This window comes from Glycine soja, chromosome 3 (genome assembly GCF_004193775.1).
Source record: "Glycine soja cultivar W05 chromosome 3, ASM419377v2, whole genome shotgun sequence".
Lineage (NCBI taxonomy): Eukaryota > Viridiplantae > Streptophyta > Magnoliopsida > Fabales > Fabaceae > Glycine > Glycine soja.
The window spans coordinates 44795920-44813978 of NC_041004.1; the positions used below are offsets into that span (position 1 = coordinate 44795920).

The 18059-nt window shown below is 32.0% G+C and overlaps 1 protein-coding gene and 1 pseudogene across 1 annotated transcript; one reads left to right on the forward strand and one right to left on the reverse strand.

The window, feature by feature from the left end:
• Positions 1–267: 267 nt before the first annotated feature.
• On the forward strand, positions 268–5338 carry LOC114407504 (annotated as a pseudogene).
• A 2271-nt stretch (positions 5339–7609) lies between these two features.
• On the reverse strand, positions 7610–9261 carry LOC114407505 (rhicadhesin receptor-like). The gene is made up of 2 exons (XM_028370622.1): positions 9015–9261; positions 7610–8400 (listed from the first exon to the last, which is right to left on the reverse strand). The coding sequence occupies exons 1-2, from the start codon at positions 9124–9126 to the stop codon at positions 7856–7858; spliced, it is 657 nt and encodes a 218-aa protein (XP_028226423.1). The 5' UTR covers positions 9127–9261; the 3' UTR covers positions 7610–7855.
• Positions 9262–18059: the final 8798 nt, after the last annotated feature.

Below are 18059 nucleotides of genomic sequence, written 5' to 3' on the forward strand. Positions count from 1 at the left end.
CAGAAAGAAAGAAAGGGAGAGAGAAAGGGTAGCATTAAATTATTATTATGGCATGGCAATGTCTTAGTTCCAACTTCCTAGTTTCCACTTAGGCCTTAACTTTGTTCCAAATTCCAATCCCAAAGATTTTGTGCTTCATCACAACCAGACATATAGATGCAGCTGTAACAGTCAAGTGGCTAGCTGGGATTTTTTATTCCCAAGCTGCTTCTAATAAAAACCTTACCTTTCTCTCTGCTCATCACAATTTCCCCTTTCAAGGTGGGTTTTCCCTTTCTGCATTTTCTTTCTCCTTGCTTCAACTGATTCTTTCTTCTTTTGGGTGGGTTTGGATTATCACTACCCCTTATACTCATATATTTGCTTTCCTTAACGTTTCTGATGTATGCATGTATGTACTCTTTTTGGCAAATGATAATTCTTGTTTACGTACTCGGCATGATGTTTCTGTCGTTTCCTGGTCAATTAAGGTCCCGTACCAATCACTGTTCCTGAAAATTAAAGTGGGAAAAATGAAAATCAAATTGCAAAAAAAAAAAAGTAGTTGTTTTGCTGAAAAAGTGTATATAGTTGAGAGCATGCTCATGAGTTCCTCTGGAGAATTTATAGCCTCTTACCACATGCATCAGATAACAGCGGAAGATTAATGATAAAGATTCTTAATATTATTATTATTATTATTATTGTTGTTGTTGTTTGATCTTTGGATAGAGTAGTACAACAGGATATGATTGGATCATTAATTATCATTGCTTACTGAAATCCTTTCAAAGTTTTGTCATTCATGTGTTGAAAAATCCACTTTCTCTTCTTCAATTGTGACAATGAGTAAGGATGATGTCAATTAACTTAGGACCATACTCTGGGCCTGTTAGGATACAAGTCTAAAAGTGTGAGAGCACTGGAAAAAGTTCTATATTTCCCGTAGAGAAGCTCTCAAACGCACTTCCGACTTGTATCCAAACAGGTATGTAGCTTTGAATCTGTATTAGAGCAAACGGATTCCATTCTTTGTTGTGAGAGAGAGTCAGTGATTCTATGCTTGTGGTTTCAAGTGCAGTTGAAGTGACAATGTCCTCCTCAAGGCTTAGCCAATCATCCAGCAACAATTCTGGGCAGATCTAGATCATCAAGACCCAGTGCTAGGAGGATATCTCAGACAAGTTTAGATGCAAAACCGCATGCAACATTTGAGGAATCAGGTAGTTCTTTTGACTACTCGAATTCAGTGAAAATGTCTCCAGCTGGTACAGGAGGAGGCACTGTCAGTGGAGAGCATGAACCAAAGTCTGATAGAGCAGCAACAACTGCTTACCTCCATCAGATGCAGAAAGGCAAGCTTATTCAGCCATTTGGGTGCTTGTTGGTCTTAGATGAGAAAACATATAAGGTCATCGCTTACAGTGAGAATGCACCTGAAATGCTCACCATGGCTAGTCATGCTGTCCCCAGTGTTGATGACCACCCTGCTCTTGACATTGGCACTTACATAAGGACTATTTTCACTGCCCCAAGTATTGCTTCTATTCACAAGGTACTTGGATTTGGGGATCTTTCACTTCATAACACCATTCTAGTCCATTGCAAGACCTTTGGGAATCCCTTTTACGCAATTATCCATCTTGTTACCGGTAGCACAATCATCGATTTTGAGTCGGTCCAGCCTCCTGAAGTTCCCATGACTGCATCCGGTTCCCTGCAATCCTACTACAAGCTTGCAGCAAAAGCAACAACTAGATTGCAATCCTTGGCTACTGTGAACATGGAAACACTATGTAACACAATGGTTCAAGAGGTTTTTGAGCTCACAGGTTATGACAGAGTGATGGCTTATAAATTCCATGACGATGATCATGGGGAAGTGATTGCTGAGGTGAAAAGGCCAGGCCTAGAGCCATATCTGGGGTTGCACTACCCAGCCACTGATATTCCCCATGCGACGCGCTTTTCTTTATGGAGAACAAGGTGCGTATGATAGTTGATTGTTGTGCAAAGAATGTGAAGGTGATTCAAGACAAAAAAATTCCATTTGATTTAGCTTTGTATGGATCAACCTTGAGGGCTGCTCATAGTTGCCACTTGCAATTCATGGTGAACATGAATTCTAGTGCTTCCTTGGTATTGGCAGTTGTGATCAATGACAATGATGAAGATGGGAATAGTTCTGATGATGCTGCTGTTCAGCAGCCACACAAGAGTAGTATGAGCTATGGGGTTTAGTAGTTTGCCATCACACTACTCCCAAGTTTGTTCCTCAGGGGCGGTTCAAGGACTTGAGAGGCCTAAAGCAAATTTATTTTTTGAGGTATATTAGTACTAAAAAAAAATTTATTGAGGTATATTAGTACTAAAAAAAAAATTATTAAAATTTATTTTCAAATATAATTTTACAATAATTTTTTTTTGAGGTATATTAGTACTTAAAAAAAAATTTGAAGCCTTTTTTTTTGGGGGTGTAAAGCTCTTGTTTGGATTGCTTGGGCCTTAAGTCGGTCTTGTTGTTCCTTTCCCTCTTAGGTATGCGTGTCAATTTCTGGCTCAAGTATTTGTCATCCACGTGTGGGCAAAGAGCTAGAGATTGAGTATCAGATTGTTGAGAAGAACATCCTGCGAACTCAAACACACTTGTTTGATGTGCTGACGCGAGATGAGCCCCTAGCCATTGTTTCACAGAGTCCTAATATGATGGATCTTGTCAAGTGTGATGGAGCGACCCTGTTATATAAAAACAAGGTGTGGAGATTAGGGGTAACGCCAAGTGAATCTCAGATAAGAGAGATAGCTTTGTGGCTCTCTCAGTGCCATAGGGATTCCACAGGTTTTTTTACAGATAGCTTGTCTGATGCAGGCTTCCCTGGGGCTGCTGCTCTTGGTGATATTGCATGTGGAATGACATCTGCCAGAATAACTTCCAAAGATATAGTTTTCTGGTTTTGGTCTCACACGGCTGCAGAAATCCGATGCGACGGTGCAAAGCATGAACCTGGTGAAAGGGATGATGGTAGGAGGATGCATCCAAGATCCATCATTCAAGGCTTTCCTTGAAGTTGTCAAGAACAGGAGCTTACTCTGGAAGGTCTATGAAACGGATGCCATTCATTCATTGCATTTAATACTGAGAGATGCGTTCAAAGAGACAGAGAGCATGAAGATAGCCACATATGCTCCCAATTCAAGGCTTGGTTGTTTGAACATTGAAGAAACGCAAGGACTGGAGGCAGTGACAAATGAGATGGTAAGGTTAATTGAAACAGCAACAGTGCCAGTTTTGGCAGTTGATGTTAATGGGATGGTCAATGGATGGAACACCAAAATTGCTGAGTTGACAGGTCTTCCAAGTGATGAAGCTATGGGAAAGCATTTTCTCACACTTGTAGAGGATTTTTCAGTAGATAGAGTCAAGAAGATGTTGCACATGGCATTGCAGGGTATGCCTTTTTTTCCTATCACCATCTTATTCTTATTCTAGCATTCATGAGCAAACTTTGAAATGAGTGTAATAAGTATTTAGATTTTGAGGATCCCATGTTCTCTACAACCATCCATAAATATTTGATTAATAAAGAATAACAGCTTCCAAGTTTTATTCAATTTTAAAAGACTTGGGAAGGAATGGAACATTGCAAAAGATAATACTTTATCCTAGCTTTCCATATTTCTCTACTTAATTGATTTGTTATTCTACAATATGATTAGGTGAGGAAGAGGAAGAGAGAAATGTCCAATTTGAGATCAACACATATGATTTCAAGATTGATTCTGGTCCTGCCAGCTTGGTAGTTAATGCTTGTGCAAGCAGGGATCTTCAAGATAATATTGTGGGAGTTTGTTTTGTGGCACAAGGTATAACTGCTCAGAAAACAATGATGGAAAAATTCCCCCGAATTGAAGGTGACTACAAGGCAATTGTACAGAACCCAAACCCATCGATCCCTCCATTATTTAGCACAGATGAATTTGGTTGGTGTTGTGAATGGAATTCAGCTATGGCAAAATTAACCGGATGGAAGCGAGAGGAGGTGATGGATAAAATGCTTTTAGGAGAGATTTTCGGGACCCAGATAGCTGGTTGTCGCCTAAGGAATCATGAAGCTGTTGTTAATTTTAGCATTGTACTTAATACAGCCATGGCTGGTTTGGAAACAGAGAAGGTTCCTATTGGTTTCTTTACTCGCGATGGAAAGCATGTAGAATGTCTTCTTTCTGTGGTGCAGTCACTGGTGTCTTCTGCTTCTTGCAACTAGCTAGTCCAGAGCTGCAACAGGCATTACACATTCAGCTCCTATCTGAGCAAACTGCAATGAAAAGACTGAAAGATTTAAATTATTTGAAAAGGCAAATCCGGAATCCTTTATATGGGATTATGTTCTCCCGGAAATTGTTAGAGGGTACTGAGTTGGGAGCTGAACAAAAACAATTTCTGCAAATGAGCACGCAGTGTCAACACCAGCTTAGCAAAATTCTGGATGACTCAGATCTTGACAGCATCATTGATGGGTATGATATCTGTGAATGTGTTGCTTCTAGTTTTTTTTATTTATTATTAGTTGCCATTTGTGTGGTATTTTGAGCATTTATCAACAAGAGTTCCTATTAAATCATACAATTGTAAAGTTAATAAACTTATCATACATGATATTTTGTAATTGGATAACAGTGTAACTGTTCTATATTGTCCATGCATAGACTATTTTCTCTTTTTACATTATACACTCACATTGGTCAAATAAAGACAAACAAGAATGTATGCATGGAGGGGTTGTTTGAATTAATCTTTTGGATGATACCTTCCTATGCTTGATACATGCCGCTTTGAGATTATATACGTAATTTCTAAATCCTTATGTTTGCTTTTGTTATTTTTTGCAGCATTACGCATGATGGTTTTGGGGTTCCAGAAACATTGCTGAACCAGATGTTTGGACGTGATGGACATGAATCTGAGGAGGGTATTAGCATGCTGATTAGCAGAAAGCTCATGAAGGGAGACGTACGTTACATAAGGGAAGCAGGGAAAATCATCTTTCATCTTATCTGTTGAACTTGCCGCAGCACATAAATCCAACACTTAACACTTTGGAAATAATACCAAACCATATTAATTTTTTCTAAATCAGAAAGTGAAGGAAGCAAGAAATTTGCATTCCTTGTTCAATATTTAACTCTTGTTATTAAGTACCCTGATGTAAGGTGATGTAGATATGTAATGTATAACTAACTAGCTATTTACACACTTTATAGACCTGTTCTCGTCTACAGCAATGATGATTCATTTGCAACAAAATGAAACATGGGAACTAACTAGGAGCATGTTAAATGGCATTGTTTTCTACCTTTATTTCCTTTTCTTCCAAAACTTTATTAAGAATATCCTGCTTAAAGATATTATAAGTATTAAATATTAGTATTAAGTATTTCTTATAAATACTTTTAATCACTTAAAAAATAAATATAAATCATTTTGTTTTTTAAAAGTAATAAATAATTTTTGTTATCTTCATTTTTTTTATCTGTAAGTGTCGCTTTAAAAACAATTATTTATTTGTCATTTTCAAATTCTAAAATGACATTAATTATTTTTTTTAAATTATATGCTTATGAAAAAGGAGAGAGACATAATAATGTATGAATGCCGAAAAAAATAAGAGAGGGGAAAACATATTAAGAAATTATAAATAATTTTAATAAAAAAATAGGAATTTATTAAATTTTCTTAATTTATGTTCAATAATAAATAAAAAGAAACAATAATATTTTTAGGGCATATATATATATATATATATATATATATATTAATATATGACCTTAAATAAGAAATAATTTAAAATGAAAGGCTTGCATTTTTATATGGATAATGATTTGTTTTCACAATTTATTAGGATCATTAGTTTTTCTAATAATTACTGTAACCAGGGGCGACTTAGACTCGGATAATAGGAAAGTGAATCATAAAAAAGAATATTCATCTAATAAATATATATCACTAATTTGTATACAAAATATTTACACATTAATATTCCAATACGTTACTTATATTAATAATTAACTTAATTATTTTAGATTTATGTGGCATAATGTCTTTCAACCTTTATTTTGCTGATTTACGCTTCTAAAATTTATAAATTATAACATTTTTTGTCAGTCTAATGATATTTTGAAAAACAAAAACTCTTTTCATTTGAAAAATAAAGTTTAACAAAGCTCGAGAAAAATAAAAATCAATTATATAATAACTAAGATTAATAAAATATAATGTTCAGATAAGTTTTTTTACAAAATGATAAAATTATTATTGATTTTATAATTTAAAAATTCAGGAGATAAAAACTGATGGTATAATAACTAAAATTTGACAAAATATAATGTTTAAATAGATTTTTTTAAAAAAAAATAAGATTGCTATTGAATTTGCACAAAATATAATTTAAAAATTCAGGAGATAATATTATGTTTTTAAAAATATATATAATATTAATATTTTGGATCGGAGTTCGCGCGAAATATTACATTGGTGATCCCTTGCAAGTTGCAATGTGGCTCCGATTATGCGTATATATGGAAAAGTCCAGAGAAATTAGGAAACAAAATTTAGTGGTCATTTTATATATATTGTAAAGCTTGAAAATTTTGTTGGATGATGAATTGCACATGTAATTTGCTCAATCAAATAAATAACTTTTTTTTTAGCAAGTCCGTCTTGTAATTGGAGAAAAGATACGGGGTTATATTGCTAATGCTGGCCCACGAGGGAATATGCCAGTCAGATGAATTTGGGTTGGTGACCTGACATTAGTTAGTTTATTTTGTAGTAATTTGCACCTTCCAGGGGGATGTTCATGGCCAGTTTATGACCTTATAGTATATAATTAAAATTGTCCCATACTTAGGTCACCAGCTTTTGTTGCCTTTTCAAAGATAATTGGAGAAGTGAAAGCGATAACGAATCTTTAACAATAGAATATCATCTTCTAGTACGACTTTATGACATTTTATGTGCATTAGCTACATAACATATGGGATTTAATAAACAGTCTACATGGTTTAAATAACTCATATGGGTTGCTATGCGCAGACACAATAGTATTTTATATAACAAGAAAGATAAAACTATCCGAATCTGTGCTAAAATGACATTAATTTTAAGTAATTATATTTATAGAATAAAAACAAAGAGGTGTGAAATAAAAATGAATGATGCAGTAAAAAAAGTAATTATAATAAAAAAATTTGTAGTAAAGTATTATACCAATAATATAATTAATTTTTTTCATATCAAAGGCTTGGTAGGAAGTTTCTGTAATTTCAAATTCAATGAACTTAAATAGATGATAGATAGTTACCTAGACAAGGAAAAAAGAAGAATGAAAAATACTTATCATAGATTTACTTTTCTCTATATTTATTTTCATTACATTATTTTATTTTTCTCTTTATCTCTTTTTTTTTCCGCTTATACACCTAAAAGAATAAGTGTACATTTGTTGTTGCTCAAATACAGTTAAGAGAGGAAAGTGTATCTCCATTCACATTTCACAATTTGACGGGAGAACAGTATGCAAATTTGTGGAGCATACATTCATAGTAACTATTAAGAAGTCAACACAGGACAGAACCACTAATAGCGCATTTAATTAACAAAACGAAGAAGCATGCAAGGAAGCAAGCATCTAATTTCAAATTCCAATCATCAAAGAAATGAATATGCTCCATTTTATACTCTCATTCCAAATCTTTGAATTTATGAGTTCCCAACAAACATGAATTGTAAAGCAACAAGAACAAGGACAAGAGAGGAAGGTGTAAGAAGTAAGAACAATGAGAGAGACATTACAACCACATCCCACATTAGTATTAATTATTTCTTAGGAGCAAGCCTAGACTTAATTTTCTCAACCTCCTTGGTACCCACCTGGAACGCCTTGGTTAACACATTGTCTGGAACCGGTGGCGTCGCTGCAAACAACGTTAGAGCAATGGACTGTGTGCCAGGCAATTGACTGTTGAATGCTGCAATCACTGAAGCTTGTTCCTTTCCATTGTTCTTTTGGAAGTGAACCAACCCTTTTGGGAACACAAATATTTCACCCTTGCTTATGCTCTTTGATATGAGCACGTTGGCTGTGGTTATGAACCCAACATCTAGTGTTCCTTCAAGCACAAACACTACCTCGGTGGCACGTGGGTGCGTGTGAGGTGGGTTGATGCCACCTGGGGCATAGTCAATGCGTGATAAAGACACGCCAAGGGTGTTGAGTCCTGGGATTTTCTGAACGTTGGCTCCAGTCACTAGGGAGCCATAGGTGTTGTTTGTGGCACCTGGTTTGGCTAGTATGTCTGAGAAGAAATCACTCGCATTTACCTTGGCAGCATCTTTGCATGTGAATCCATTCACTTTAACCGCTGTTGGTACCATCACAATTTACAACCCACCAACAATCAGAAATAATTGCATAAAAAAAATTAGAATATGTAGTAATAGCGTTATCATTCAATTATAAATTATTATGTAACATAATCTTATTAATTTTTATAATAATTACTTCAAACATAAATTAAATTGAAGATGATTTTTTATTATTTCAGATGTTAAAAGGATTTTGTTCTGTCTATTAAATTCTAAGAAAAATTCACCCGTTGAATTATCTCTGAATTAAAAGTTTAGTGTACAAATCATGCTACAAAAATATGCAATGATTCGTGGGATTTGGTAATAAGTTTATTTGAATTGGAAAAGTACAGTGTTTATGTGGTGGTGTTTCAATTACAGCCATACAGGGGAGGGGGGGAGAAAAGTTAATTATATGGTGGGGGTCCTGTACTATATGATTAAACTTTTTTAGTCATTAAAAAGCAGAATTAAAGTAGTTGGTAGGTTTAAGAGAGTGAGTTGGATTAAAGAATAATGAAATAGAAAGGATGAAATCTAATGATTAAGGGGAAAAGTGGAAGTATGCATGAAAGTGTGCATCATCAAGATCAAAGGAAAAGAGAAAAGTGTGATGTGAGAATAGAACCTGAAGCAAGGTCTGCGACACAGAGGTCTTGAAGAGGATCAGGATCTGATGCAGAGACGGTGGCTAACACCAAAGCAAGAGTCACCGCTTGCAGGAAACCTGTGAGCTTCATAATATGATATGTGACAAGTGAAGTTGGGAATCAAAGGACCAAAAGCCAGACTTTTAAAGAGGGGAAAAAAAAGAAAGAAAAGTATGTTAGAATTGTTTGTATGAGTTGGAAGGAAGTGATGGGTGGTTTGGGGTATTTATAACAAGATAGAGAACAATACTTATATACATAGGTTGAGGCGAACAATGGTTGATATAATGGTAAGAAATGAACTCATACCTAAAAAAAATATAGGTTTGATTTTTATAATTTATGTGAAAATTTTATTATTAGATAATCTATAAGTGTATATATGTAAGCGATCATTTAATTGTCAGGTTTGTCTTGGCCCTTCTAATGAATTCTCGAAATTCAACTCATCAAATTTTTTTTGAGAAAAAAAACATAGGTTGAATAAATGCTGCGCGTGTGGATTAATCGCATGCAACATGCCTCTAATTCTTGTGTGAACATAAAACAAAAGAATAGTCATAGACCTCTGTTTTGGTTTGGGCCATTTATGAAGCTACGCTATGTATGACCCAGTCTTGAGTTGTGTTGCGTGTCACCTGATCCACACCGTTATGTATTTCCTTCATTTATCTCTATTATGTAAAACAATAGTCCATTTAAAAGACAAAATTGGACATTGTAATATGTTGACATCTGGAGAGAATGAGGGTGTTTTGGTCATTATGTGAAGTGACTAATGAAAAGAGAGGTAGGTTTCTGCTCTGATTTTCCGAAAGTCCAAATCGTACCTTAGAATTTAGATGCCGTTTACTTTAAATTAAAATGTGTATATTACTTGCTTATGGCCATTCCTTGTGTTTATTTTAGTTCGTGTCTTCTACGGCATGAGCTGCAGCACATGGGTTTCCATTTCATTTTTACTTATAATTTTTCAAATCAATATTAATTATTATTTTGAAATATATTTTTAAAAATATACAAAGAACAAAAAATAATTTTAATGTAAACATGAAAAAAATTCTTAATTTGTACAGTGTAATGTAAATCAATAAATAAAAGAAGCGAATGGTGTATCATAGTAAGTGGTTTGTCTAACACATGATCTATCAGTTGGAATTTTTTGTGAACGAAATGTGGAATAAAACAAGTGGCACTTGAATCATTTTAAAAATTAAAAGCTTATCTAAAATGCATAGAATATAGGAGTCGATGAAGGGGCCAAAATGCCATGCCAACTTCCCCTTATGACTTGAATTGCTTTGGTGAGTGGGTTTTGATCCTCAAATAAAATAAGAGGCATAGATGGCCTCTATGATCTTGCTTGCAAAGAAAAGACTAGAGAGTGATACACGTTAGGTGTTGTGGGGACTTTGGAATATTGTAGTCTATGCTAAGGAAAGACAGAGACAAGCCATCCTCCAAATTCAAACCAACTACTCTTCTAATTAGTAGTAATTAAGGACTATTGTCTCTTGTCTTCCCTCTCTTTCTAATTGTTCTTATCACTACTTGACTTTTCCATCGTACCGTTTCTGCAACACATCTAATGGCGATGGCATCAAAGATGTATATCTACACAAAACGAGGGGTTGAATCAGATGCAATTAAATACTTTTATACAAGCTCCTCCATTTTGGGATGGACAGTGATCATCACAACAATAAAATATTGATGTGTTTGCCTTCTTTACTCCATTTCTCTTGTCTTCTAAATTAAATAACCAGCTACGAGTAGGAACACTTACCACGTCAAGTAGAGGAACATGCCCTCCTCATTCTTGCTATACATATATAGTATTTATTTCCTTATTAGTGATCCCTATTAATATTTATTAGATAAACAGATGAGTGTTATCAATTTTAATTTGTTTGTGCTAGCCTAACCAAACAATATGCATTCTTTATAGGATGTATTTGATTGGAAAAACCTAAAGGAGAGAAGAAGTTGTTTTAATTTTATCTCATTTCATTTTAAAAAAATTAATGGAAAGGAAGGAAAAATACGAGGAGTAAAACTCATTTCTTTCTTCTTTTTTTCTTTTCTCCAAATATTTAGAATTATGAATGAAAACATAAGTGATTTATAATTTTTAAACTGTATTGATTTGATTTAATATATACGTTTACAAGATATGTGTTACAAAATGAAAAACACACATGAATTATGAGAAAAAAGTATATGTAAAAATTATCACATTTTCAAGAACGGAAACTCAAACACATAAAATAAATTTTGGTACATATAAAACTTGAGCTTTTTAATCGTTTTATTTATATTAAAAGATAAGTTTAAAAAATTATAATGATTAAGTTCTTTGTTTTAATAAATAAAAAATTTCAAAAGTCTTGTTTGGAGTCGTTGGAAATGAGAGAGAGAGAAAGAAAAGTATTGTGGGATCTTGCATCTAAATTTTCTCAACTATGCAAAGTAAACAGGGAGAAGATGGTTTCTTATTCGATGACAAAGTACAATATTATATCTTATCATATTGCAGGATTTTAAGGATCGTTTAATATAAATTTATTTTCTTCTTTTTATCCAATAAAATAATTAGAAAGAAAATTTATTTTTTCTCTCTTTCACTTCTTTTTAACTTTTTTTTCCTTAATCCGAATAACCTATAACTGTTTTAATGCAATTTTATTTTCTGGTCTTTCTTTTTTGTGCAGATTTCATTTTTAGGTGACAGAAAATTAGAATAAGACCAACAACTCTATAAATTGGGCCCATATAATATAACTCTTTGTTTTTTGTTTTTTTAAAAATAAAAAGAGAAAACGACTAAAACGTAAGTTAACTAATAATAGAAAAAAAATTGAGGATGATTGTCAGAGATGACGGCCACTAACATTCCTCTTGGTATCAAATACGGTATGGGACACTTGGAATTTCGTTATTAAATTTTCGTTGGCTTACTATCCGTTAATAACGCACCAGCGTAGCCTACACGGTGCGTGCTTCCCACTGGACCATTTTCAAGTGGAAAAAACATTATCTAAAATACTTTAAGGATAAAAAATAAAACAAATATATTTTATCAGGAATAAAATTAAGAATTCTTTTTACTGGGATGAAAATGAAAAAAATACTAAATAGGATTTTTTTTTTATATTTAAGTCAATAAATTGACGTTGATTCAAAAATAGTAGCATTTCTTTAATTGAACTATACACCTTTACAAAATATCATTCAGCGAAAAATAGTAAGCTGTCATCATAGGATTGGTTGAATCGGGCTTGCAAATAATACGTCCAAATTCATTGGGTTCAGCCTAGCCCATTACAATGCATTCGAACTAGGCTTAGTCATAATTCATAAATGGCTCTTACTAAATACGCATCCTTATTTCCTAAGCAAGCCCCCCCTTTCTTTTAATCAAAATTATTATTACTTGTTACCCTTTATTTACACCCCCACTATTTTTTTATTTTATGAAATACACTCCCCACAGTTGTGTTATTCTTTAGAACCCTTTTACACCCTATCATTATATTATATTTAAACCTAATTATGAACCCCCATCTTCGCCCATCTTTATTATTCTTTAAACCTTCTTAATGTAATACCGTGTTTCACATCAAATAAAAATCAGATCTGACTAAAACTTGAATCTAACAGAACAATTGGTGATGGTGGTGGTTCGGTTCGATAGATTCTGGTGAGAGTTATCATGGCTTTTGCGGTGATACATCAGAGGAAAAGAGCATAGAAAGAAGGTTAAACCCTGAACGGTCTAACAAGGCTCTGGGACGAACACAATAGTTGGGGGTGTCGGGTATAATGAGTAATAACAATTTGAATTAAGAGAAAGGGGGCTTACTTAGTAGACATGGAGAGGTGTATTTAGCAAGAGCCTTCATAAATGTATATGAACATGAAAAAACGAAGCAACATACGGTAAAATGGTACGACTGAATATGCAGGTAGTACAGATTTTGTGCTGATTAGGGTGGTAACATTAGAGAGGACAGAAAAGTAAAGGTCCCAACCATGGTCCCTATGCCCTACAAGATCCAACAAACAAAAATGAGCATTATTATCGTAAGTTTTGAACCAACACGCACATCATCTAGCTGATTTTGCAGCTCTTATCTAAGGACCTAAAAATGAAAAAGAATAAGGCACTTAGGCACGTACAAACTTGTGATCTACACTATACACCAATGACAGTTGAACTATTTGCTAATTTTATTTTCTTAAAGGTAAGAAAAGAATCAAAGGTACCTCATGTTAATTTTAAGACATTTTAGTTGCTAGATAAACTTGTATAATTAATATGTTTACATATGGCCCGAAAATAACGAACAGTTGGCTACTTGATTTAGTGATTTAATATAATTGTATTTGAAGATTAGCTTGTGAAATTTTTTCTTATTATTTACATAATCAAAGATGGACACAGAAAGATTTATAATAATTTAGACATCATATTTAATCAGTTAAATTAGATTTCTTTAATAGGTTATGAAAGTTTTTAGTTCCCATCTAGGAGAGATGAGAATATATTGCTTTTAAAAAAATTATAATTTAATTTATATTAAGTTAAATTTGATCAGTCTTTTCTTTTCAAACAATATATTATAAAGTATTTAGAATGAATGTAAGACATGGAATTTGGATTGGAGTTAATTCATTTTTAAAGTAGATAATATCATTGAATTGAATGTTTCATTCTCCCTATTTTTACTTACCTTCTTACGAGACATGGGAGACCTTCAATATTTAAGGACATCTCTTTTAAATATGAGCATACAATGTATTAATTGTGCATTTAATGATTTGAATGTTTGGTGTTGTTTTTATATATTATGAAAGTTACTTTTGTTCCTCTAAAATCGATAGGAAATTAGAGAAAGTAGAACTTATCATTCTTGTATGTGACCAGCTAAATTTTGCTAAAATGTTAAATTATCATTTCACTTCTGTTATATATAATGCTCAAAAGTAATGTACTTTCAGAATTTGACTTTAATGTTTTATCTAGTTTTTATCAATCTTAAAATAATCTTCAACAATTCGAGGATAAAAAAAGTCTCCAAACTTTATTGTGGTATTATTATAGGACGAATATGTCCAGACTATAATCAGATATGGTCTTTTCTTAAAAAAATAAAAAATCAGATATGTTCTTAAGATAATAAAATCGTACATCTTTCATATTAAGTAAATGGCCACTTTTCAATCCTTGTACATTTAAAGTAAACAAATTATGATTCGATCGTCTTATTAATTTGTAATTCGCCAAAGTATAAGATTGAATCATTTTGACGTTAATTAAAATTGATGGAACAAATGCATCTGGCTTTTGTCAAAAATCAATTCGTTTACTTGAAATTTTAAAGTTCATTTTCATTACTTACATTAAATTTAGTCATTAAGAATTTAATAGTTTATTATTAATTAAATATATATTTTCTTTTAAAAATAACATCAAGCATGCTATTAATGTAATTGATGGTTGGATTCCGGAATACATTTTAGTTAATTTTTAATTTTTTTATTAGATTTGACTACTCGATAAATAAGTTTTTTTAATAATTTTTAATATTTTTTTAAATATGACCTAAAGTAATATTTTTTAAGATGTTAGTTTTTATTTTTTAATTTTTTATATTTTCTTTCATTTTTTTATCCTTAAAATTTTCTTATTATTTTTTTAAAATAAATTATGATTTTATTATTTTTATGTAATTTTGCACTTTTCAATTATTTTAATACTTAATTTTATTAAATATTTATAATTTAATAACTTAGTTTTTTAACTTTCAATTTTTACTTACCACTTACTAGTCAGCTTTTTAGTTTTATTAACTAACTTTTTAATCTTGAGTTCTTAACTAACGAGTCAACTTTTAAACTTTTAGTTAATTCGTCGACCTTCAATTAGTTTTTTCGAAGAAAACGAATATAAAATTATCATCTTTGATGCATGACATTAATATTGTATTAATACAGAGTAATTGCCTTTCACAATTAGTATCTAGTAGAGTTATTTTTAAAGAATTATTTTCTCAAATTATATAATTTATTTTTAACTATTATTATGTCAAAGTTAAAGTCCAGTCTTTCATATATAACATGTATTGTCTTATTTATTCGTCATCTTCAAAAAAATTACTCTTAATAATTAAACCAGTGGCACACACGCACAAAGAACTAAAATACAATCTGCCATAAATACCAGAAACTGTTAACATAGTATGTGCACGATGTCTTAGGCACAAGCACAACTAATAACTAATAATAGAACCGCTAAGGTTGAGAACAACTGGTACACGGTGTATATGTTTTTGAAGGAAAATTGTTTTGTGGGGAAAGGGATAACCGATTCAAAAGGAAGTAGAGGGACAGCAAGAAACCCAGAAGATCAATGTTGAGAGAACTGAATCACTCAAGCACTTTGGAAAAAGCATGAACAAGTTTTTGTGGGGAAAGTGATAAGAATGGGTTGTAATTGAAAAAGCATATAATATGTCATGGAATGGAAGGTGGGGTTGTTAATAATATAAATCAAGCTTTATGAGAAAAGAACATTTATGAATTAAGGACCGGAACATTATGCCTTTGAGATAGAGAAGCATCTACAGTCTCTATAAAAAGTCTAGTCATGAACAGAAATTCACCCTCCACGACAAAGGGATGCATGATGTAGATTGAAATTGATAGATCCAAAATTTTAAAGGGGCATTAGTAACTTCCATTAGCAGTGGTTATTGATTTATACTTTAGTACCCACCACGGCAATTGAATGATTTGTTTCTTCTGATTATAGCTGCTGCTGATAAGCAATGAGTAATTTCCTTGCTCCATACTTTATAGCTGGCTTATTATTTTTCTTCAATCAAAAGTGTACAAGAGTTAGTAACCTCAACTCATTTATATATAGTTCAGGTAATTAATAATTGATTAATTGACTACACAGAGGTAGGAACTATTTATTTTCTTTTTAAAAAAATGAAAAATAAAAACATGCTTAATAAGAATAATTTTTTAAAATATTTTTCAAAATTAATATATCTTTTTTATCTTCTAAATTAAAAAATAAAATAATTTCTAAATTATTTTAGTTTTTATTTTCAATTTATATCACATTTGGTGACAATTGATTATTTTATATGATAATCGATTTTTTTTTTCAACAAAACTTACATACAATTATTCGGGTGTTATTAGTGATGTTCTTTAATTAAAATTAGAGTTTTATTTCCATGATATGTTTAATGAATAATTTTATTAAATGTTAATATAATTATCAAGCCAAAACTCCAATTATGGTTGGATAACAACATCAATAGTACCTAAGAAACTGAATTTATCCCTAAAAAATGAAACTGAATTTAAGTTTTGTTTGTGTTTCTTAAAAAATTGATTGTTTACAACTAACAATTGATTATTTGTTAAAAAATATTTTTTTTTCCTATTTCTTGTATATTTCCCCAAAACTAGATGTCTCTATTTATCTTAAACCTAACACTTGTATTCTACTTTATCTTTCACCTATTTTCATTCATTCTATTTCTCTCTTTTTAATTTTTATTCATCCTATTTCTCATCTTTTTCTCTTACTGCAAAACACACCCTTATTGTTTACTTGTGTTTCCATTTTTTGTTTTCATTTTTTATTATAAAATTATCATCTTACTTCAAGCCTATTTCCTGCTATAAAAAAAACTGTACATGACCCAACATGCAACAACAAAAGGAAAATTTTAGTATTTGATATACACATCTTAAAAAAATACAAATTAAAAATAATGTAATAAATTTGTAATTAAAAAGTGAAAGCAAGAAATAAAAACATAAATAAAGGAGATTTTTTTTAATCCTACATTATTTTTTTTTCTTTTCTACTTGTCTTCCTAACCAACCAAACGATATAAAAACACTTTTTCCTTTTTCATTTCTCTCGTCCCAATATCTGTTGAACCAAACCAAGGCAAACTCAAAAAAATTAATGTTTGAAAATACCACCCCCATCCTTTAGAAAGTGGGATGTGGTCCATTTGACATTTCGGTTCCATTTCCCCATATGCATAAAATTTTGGTCACTTACAGCCTTCTGAGTTTTAAACTTTCAAAACTTGTAGGCACTAATGCTTTTAGTTTCATTGAGGATGCCAATTCATTTGAAAAAAAAGGGACACTTGCTCCCATTCTGAACTCTGAATTTTAAACTTAGAGTGATTAATTGTATAAATATCTCTTTTATTCTCCATCTTTAAAACCGGACATTGATAGCATCAGGTGTTTTGATATGTCCCTCAAATGCAATGAACATGATTTGGACTATTATCATGTGCATTTTCCTTTTGACAAGCAGCTACCTGAATACAGATGTTGATGGGCTCATTTACTATAATGTCTTTGTTTCTGTGGGACTAGTTAGCTCTGGCTGGATTAACAAAACCAAAAAACAAAAAAAAAAAAACTACCATGCATTGCATGGTAACTAACATGTCACGTTGTGCAGTTATAAATATCAGGTCAAAGTGAGTCACTTGTAAGGTGAAACTGTGAAAGGCCCTTCCTTTAGGGAAGGGATGATAGCAATAGCAATAGCAATAGCAATACCAGTTCTAACCACACCACACTACACACCAATCAAACAGGATGAGGGAACACTCAAAAAAGTGTTTTTTCAGTTGACAGTGATTTTCAAACAAAAAAGATTTAGCATGATTGAGATACTAGAAGTTAGACTGCTATTTTGAAAGAGACAGTTCAAATGTAAGATGGATTTTATGAATGGAATGAGATTCACAAAGCAAAGCAAAAGGCAAAGGCTCTTGAAATTTTGTGATGTGCATGATAAGAGAGGGAAAGTGACACTCATGGACTTTTATCAAACCAACGTAGCTCTTAAAGGACATTGAGGACACCATATGAGCTGTACCATGTGCCCCATAGTTTCAACTTTGAATATTAATTTGACTTAGGATTTCGGTTTTTCATATCATATATTGTACATCATTTTTTTTTAC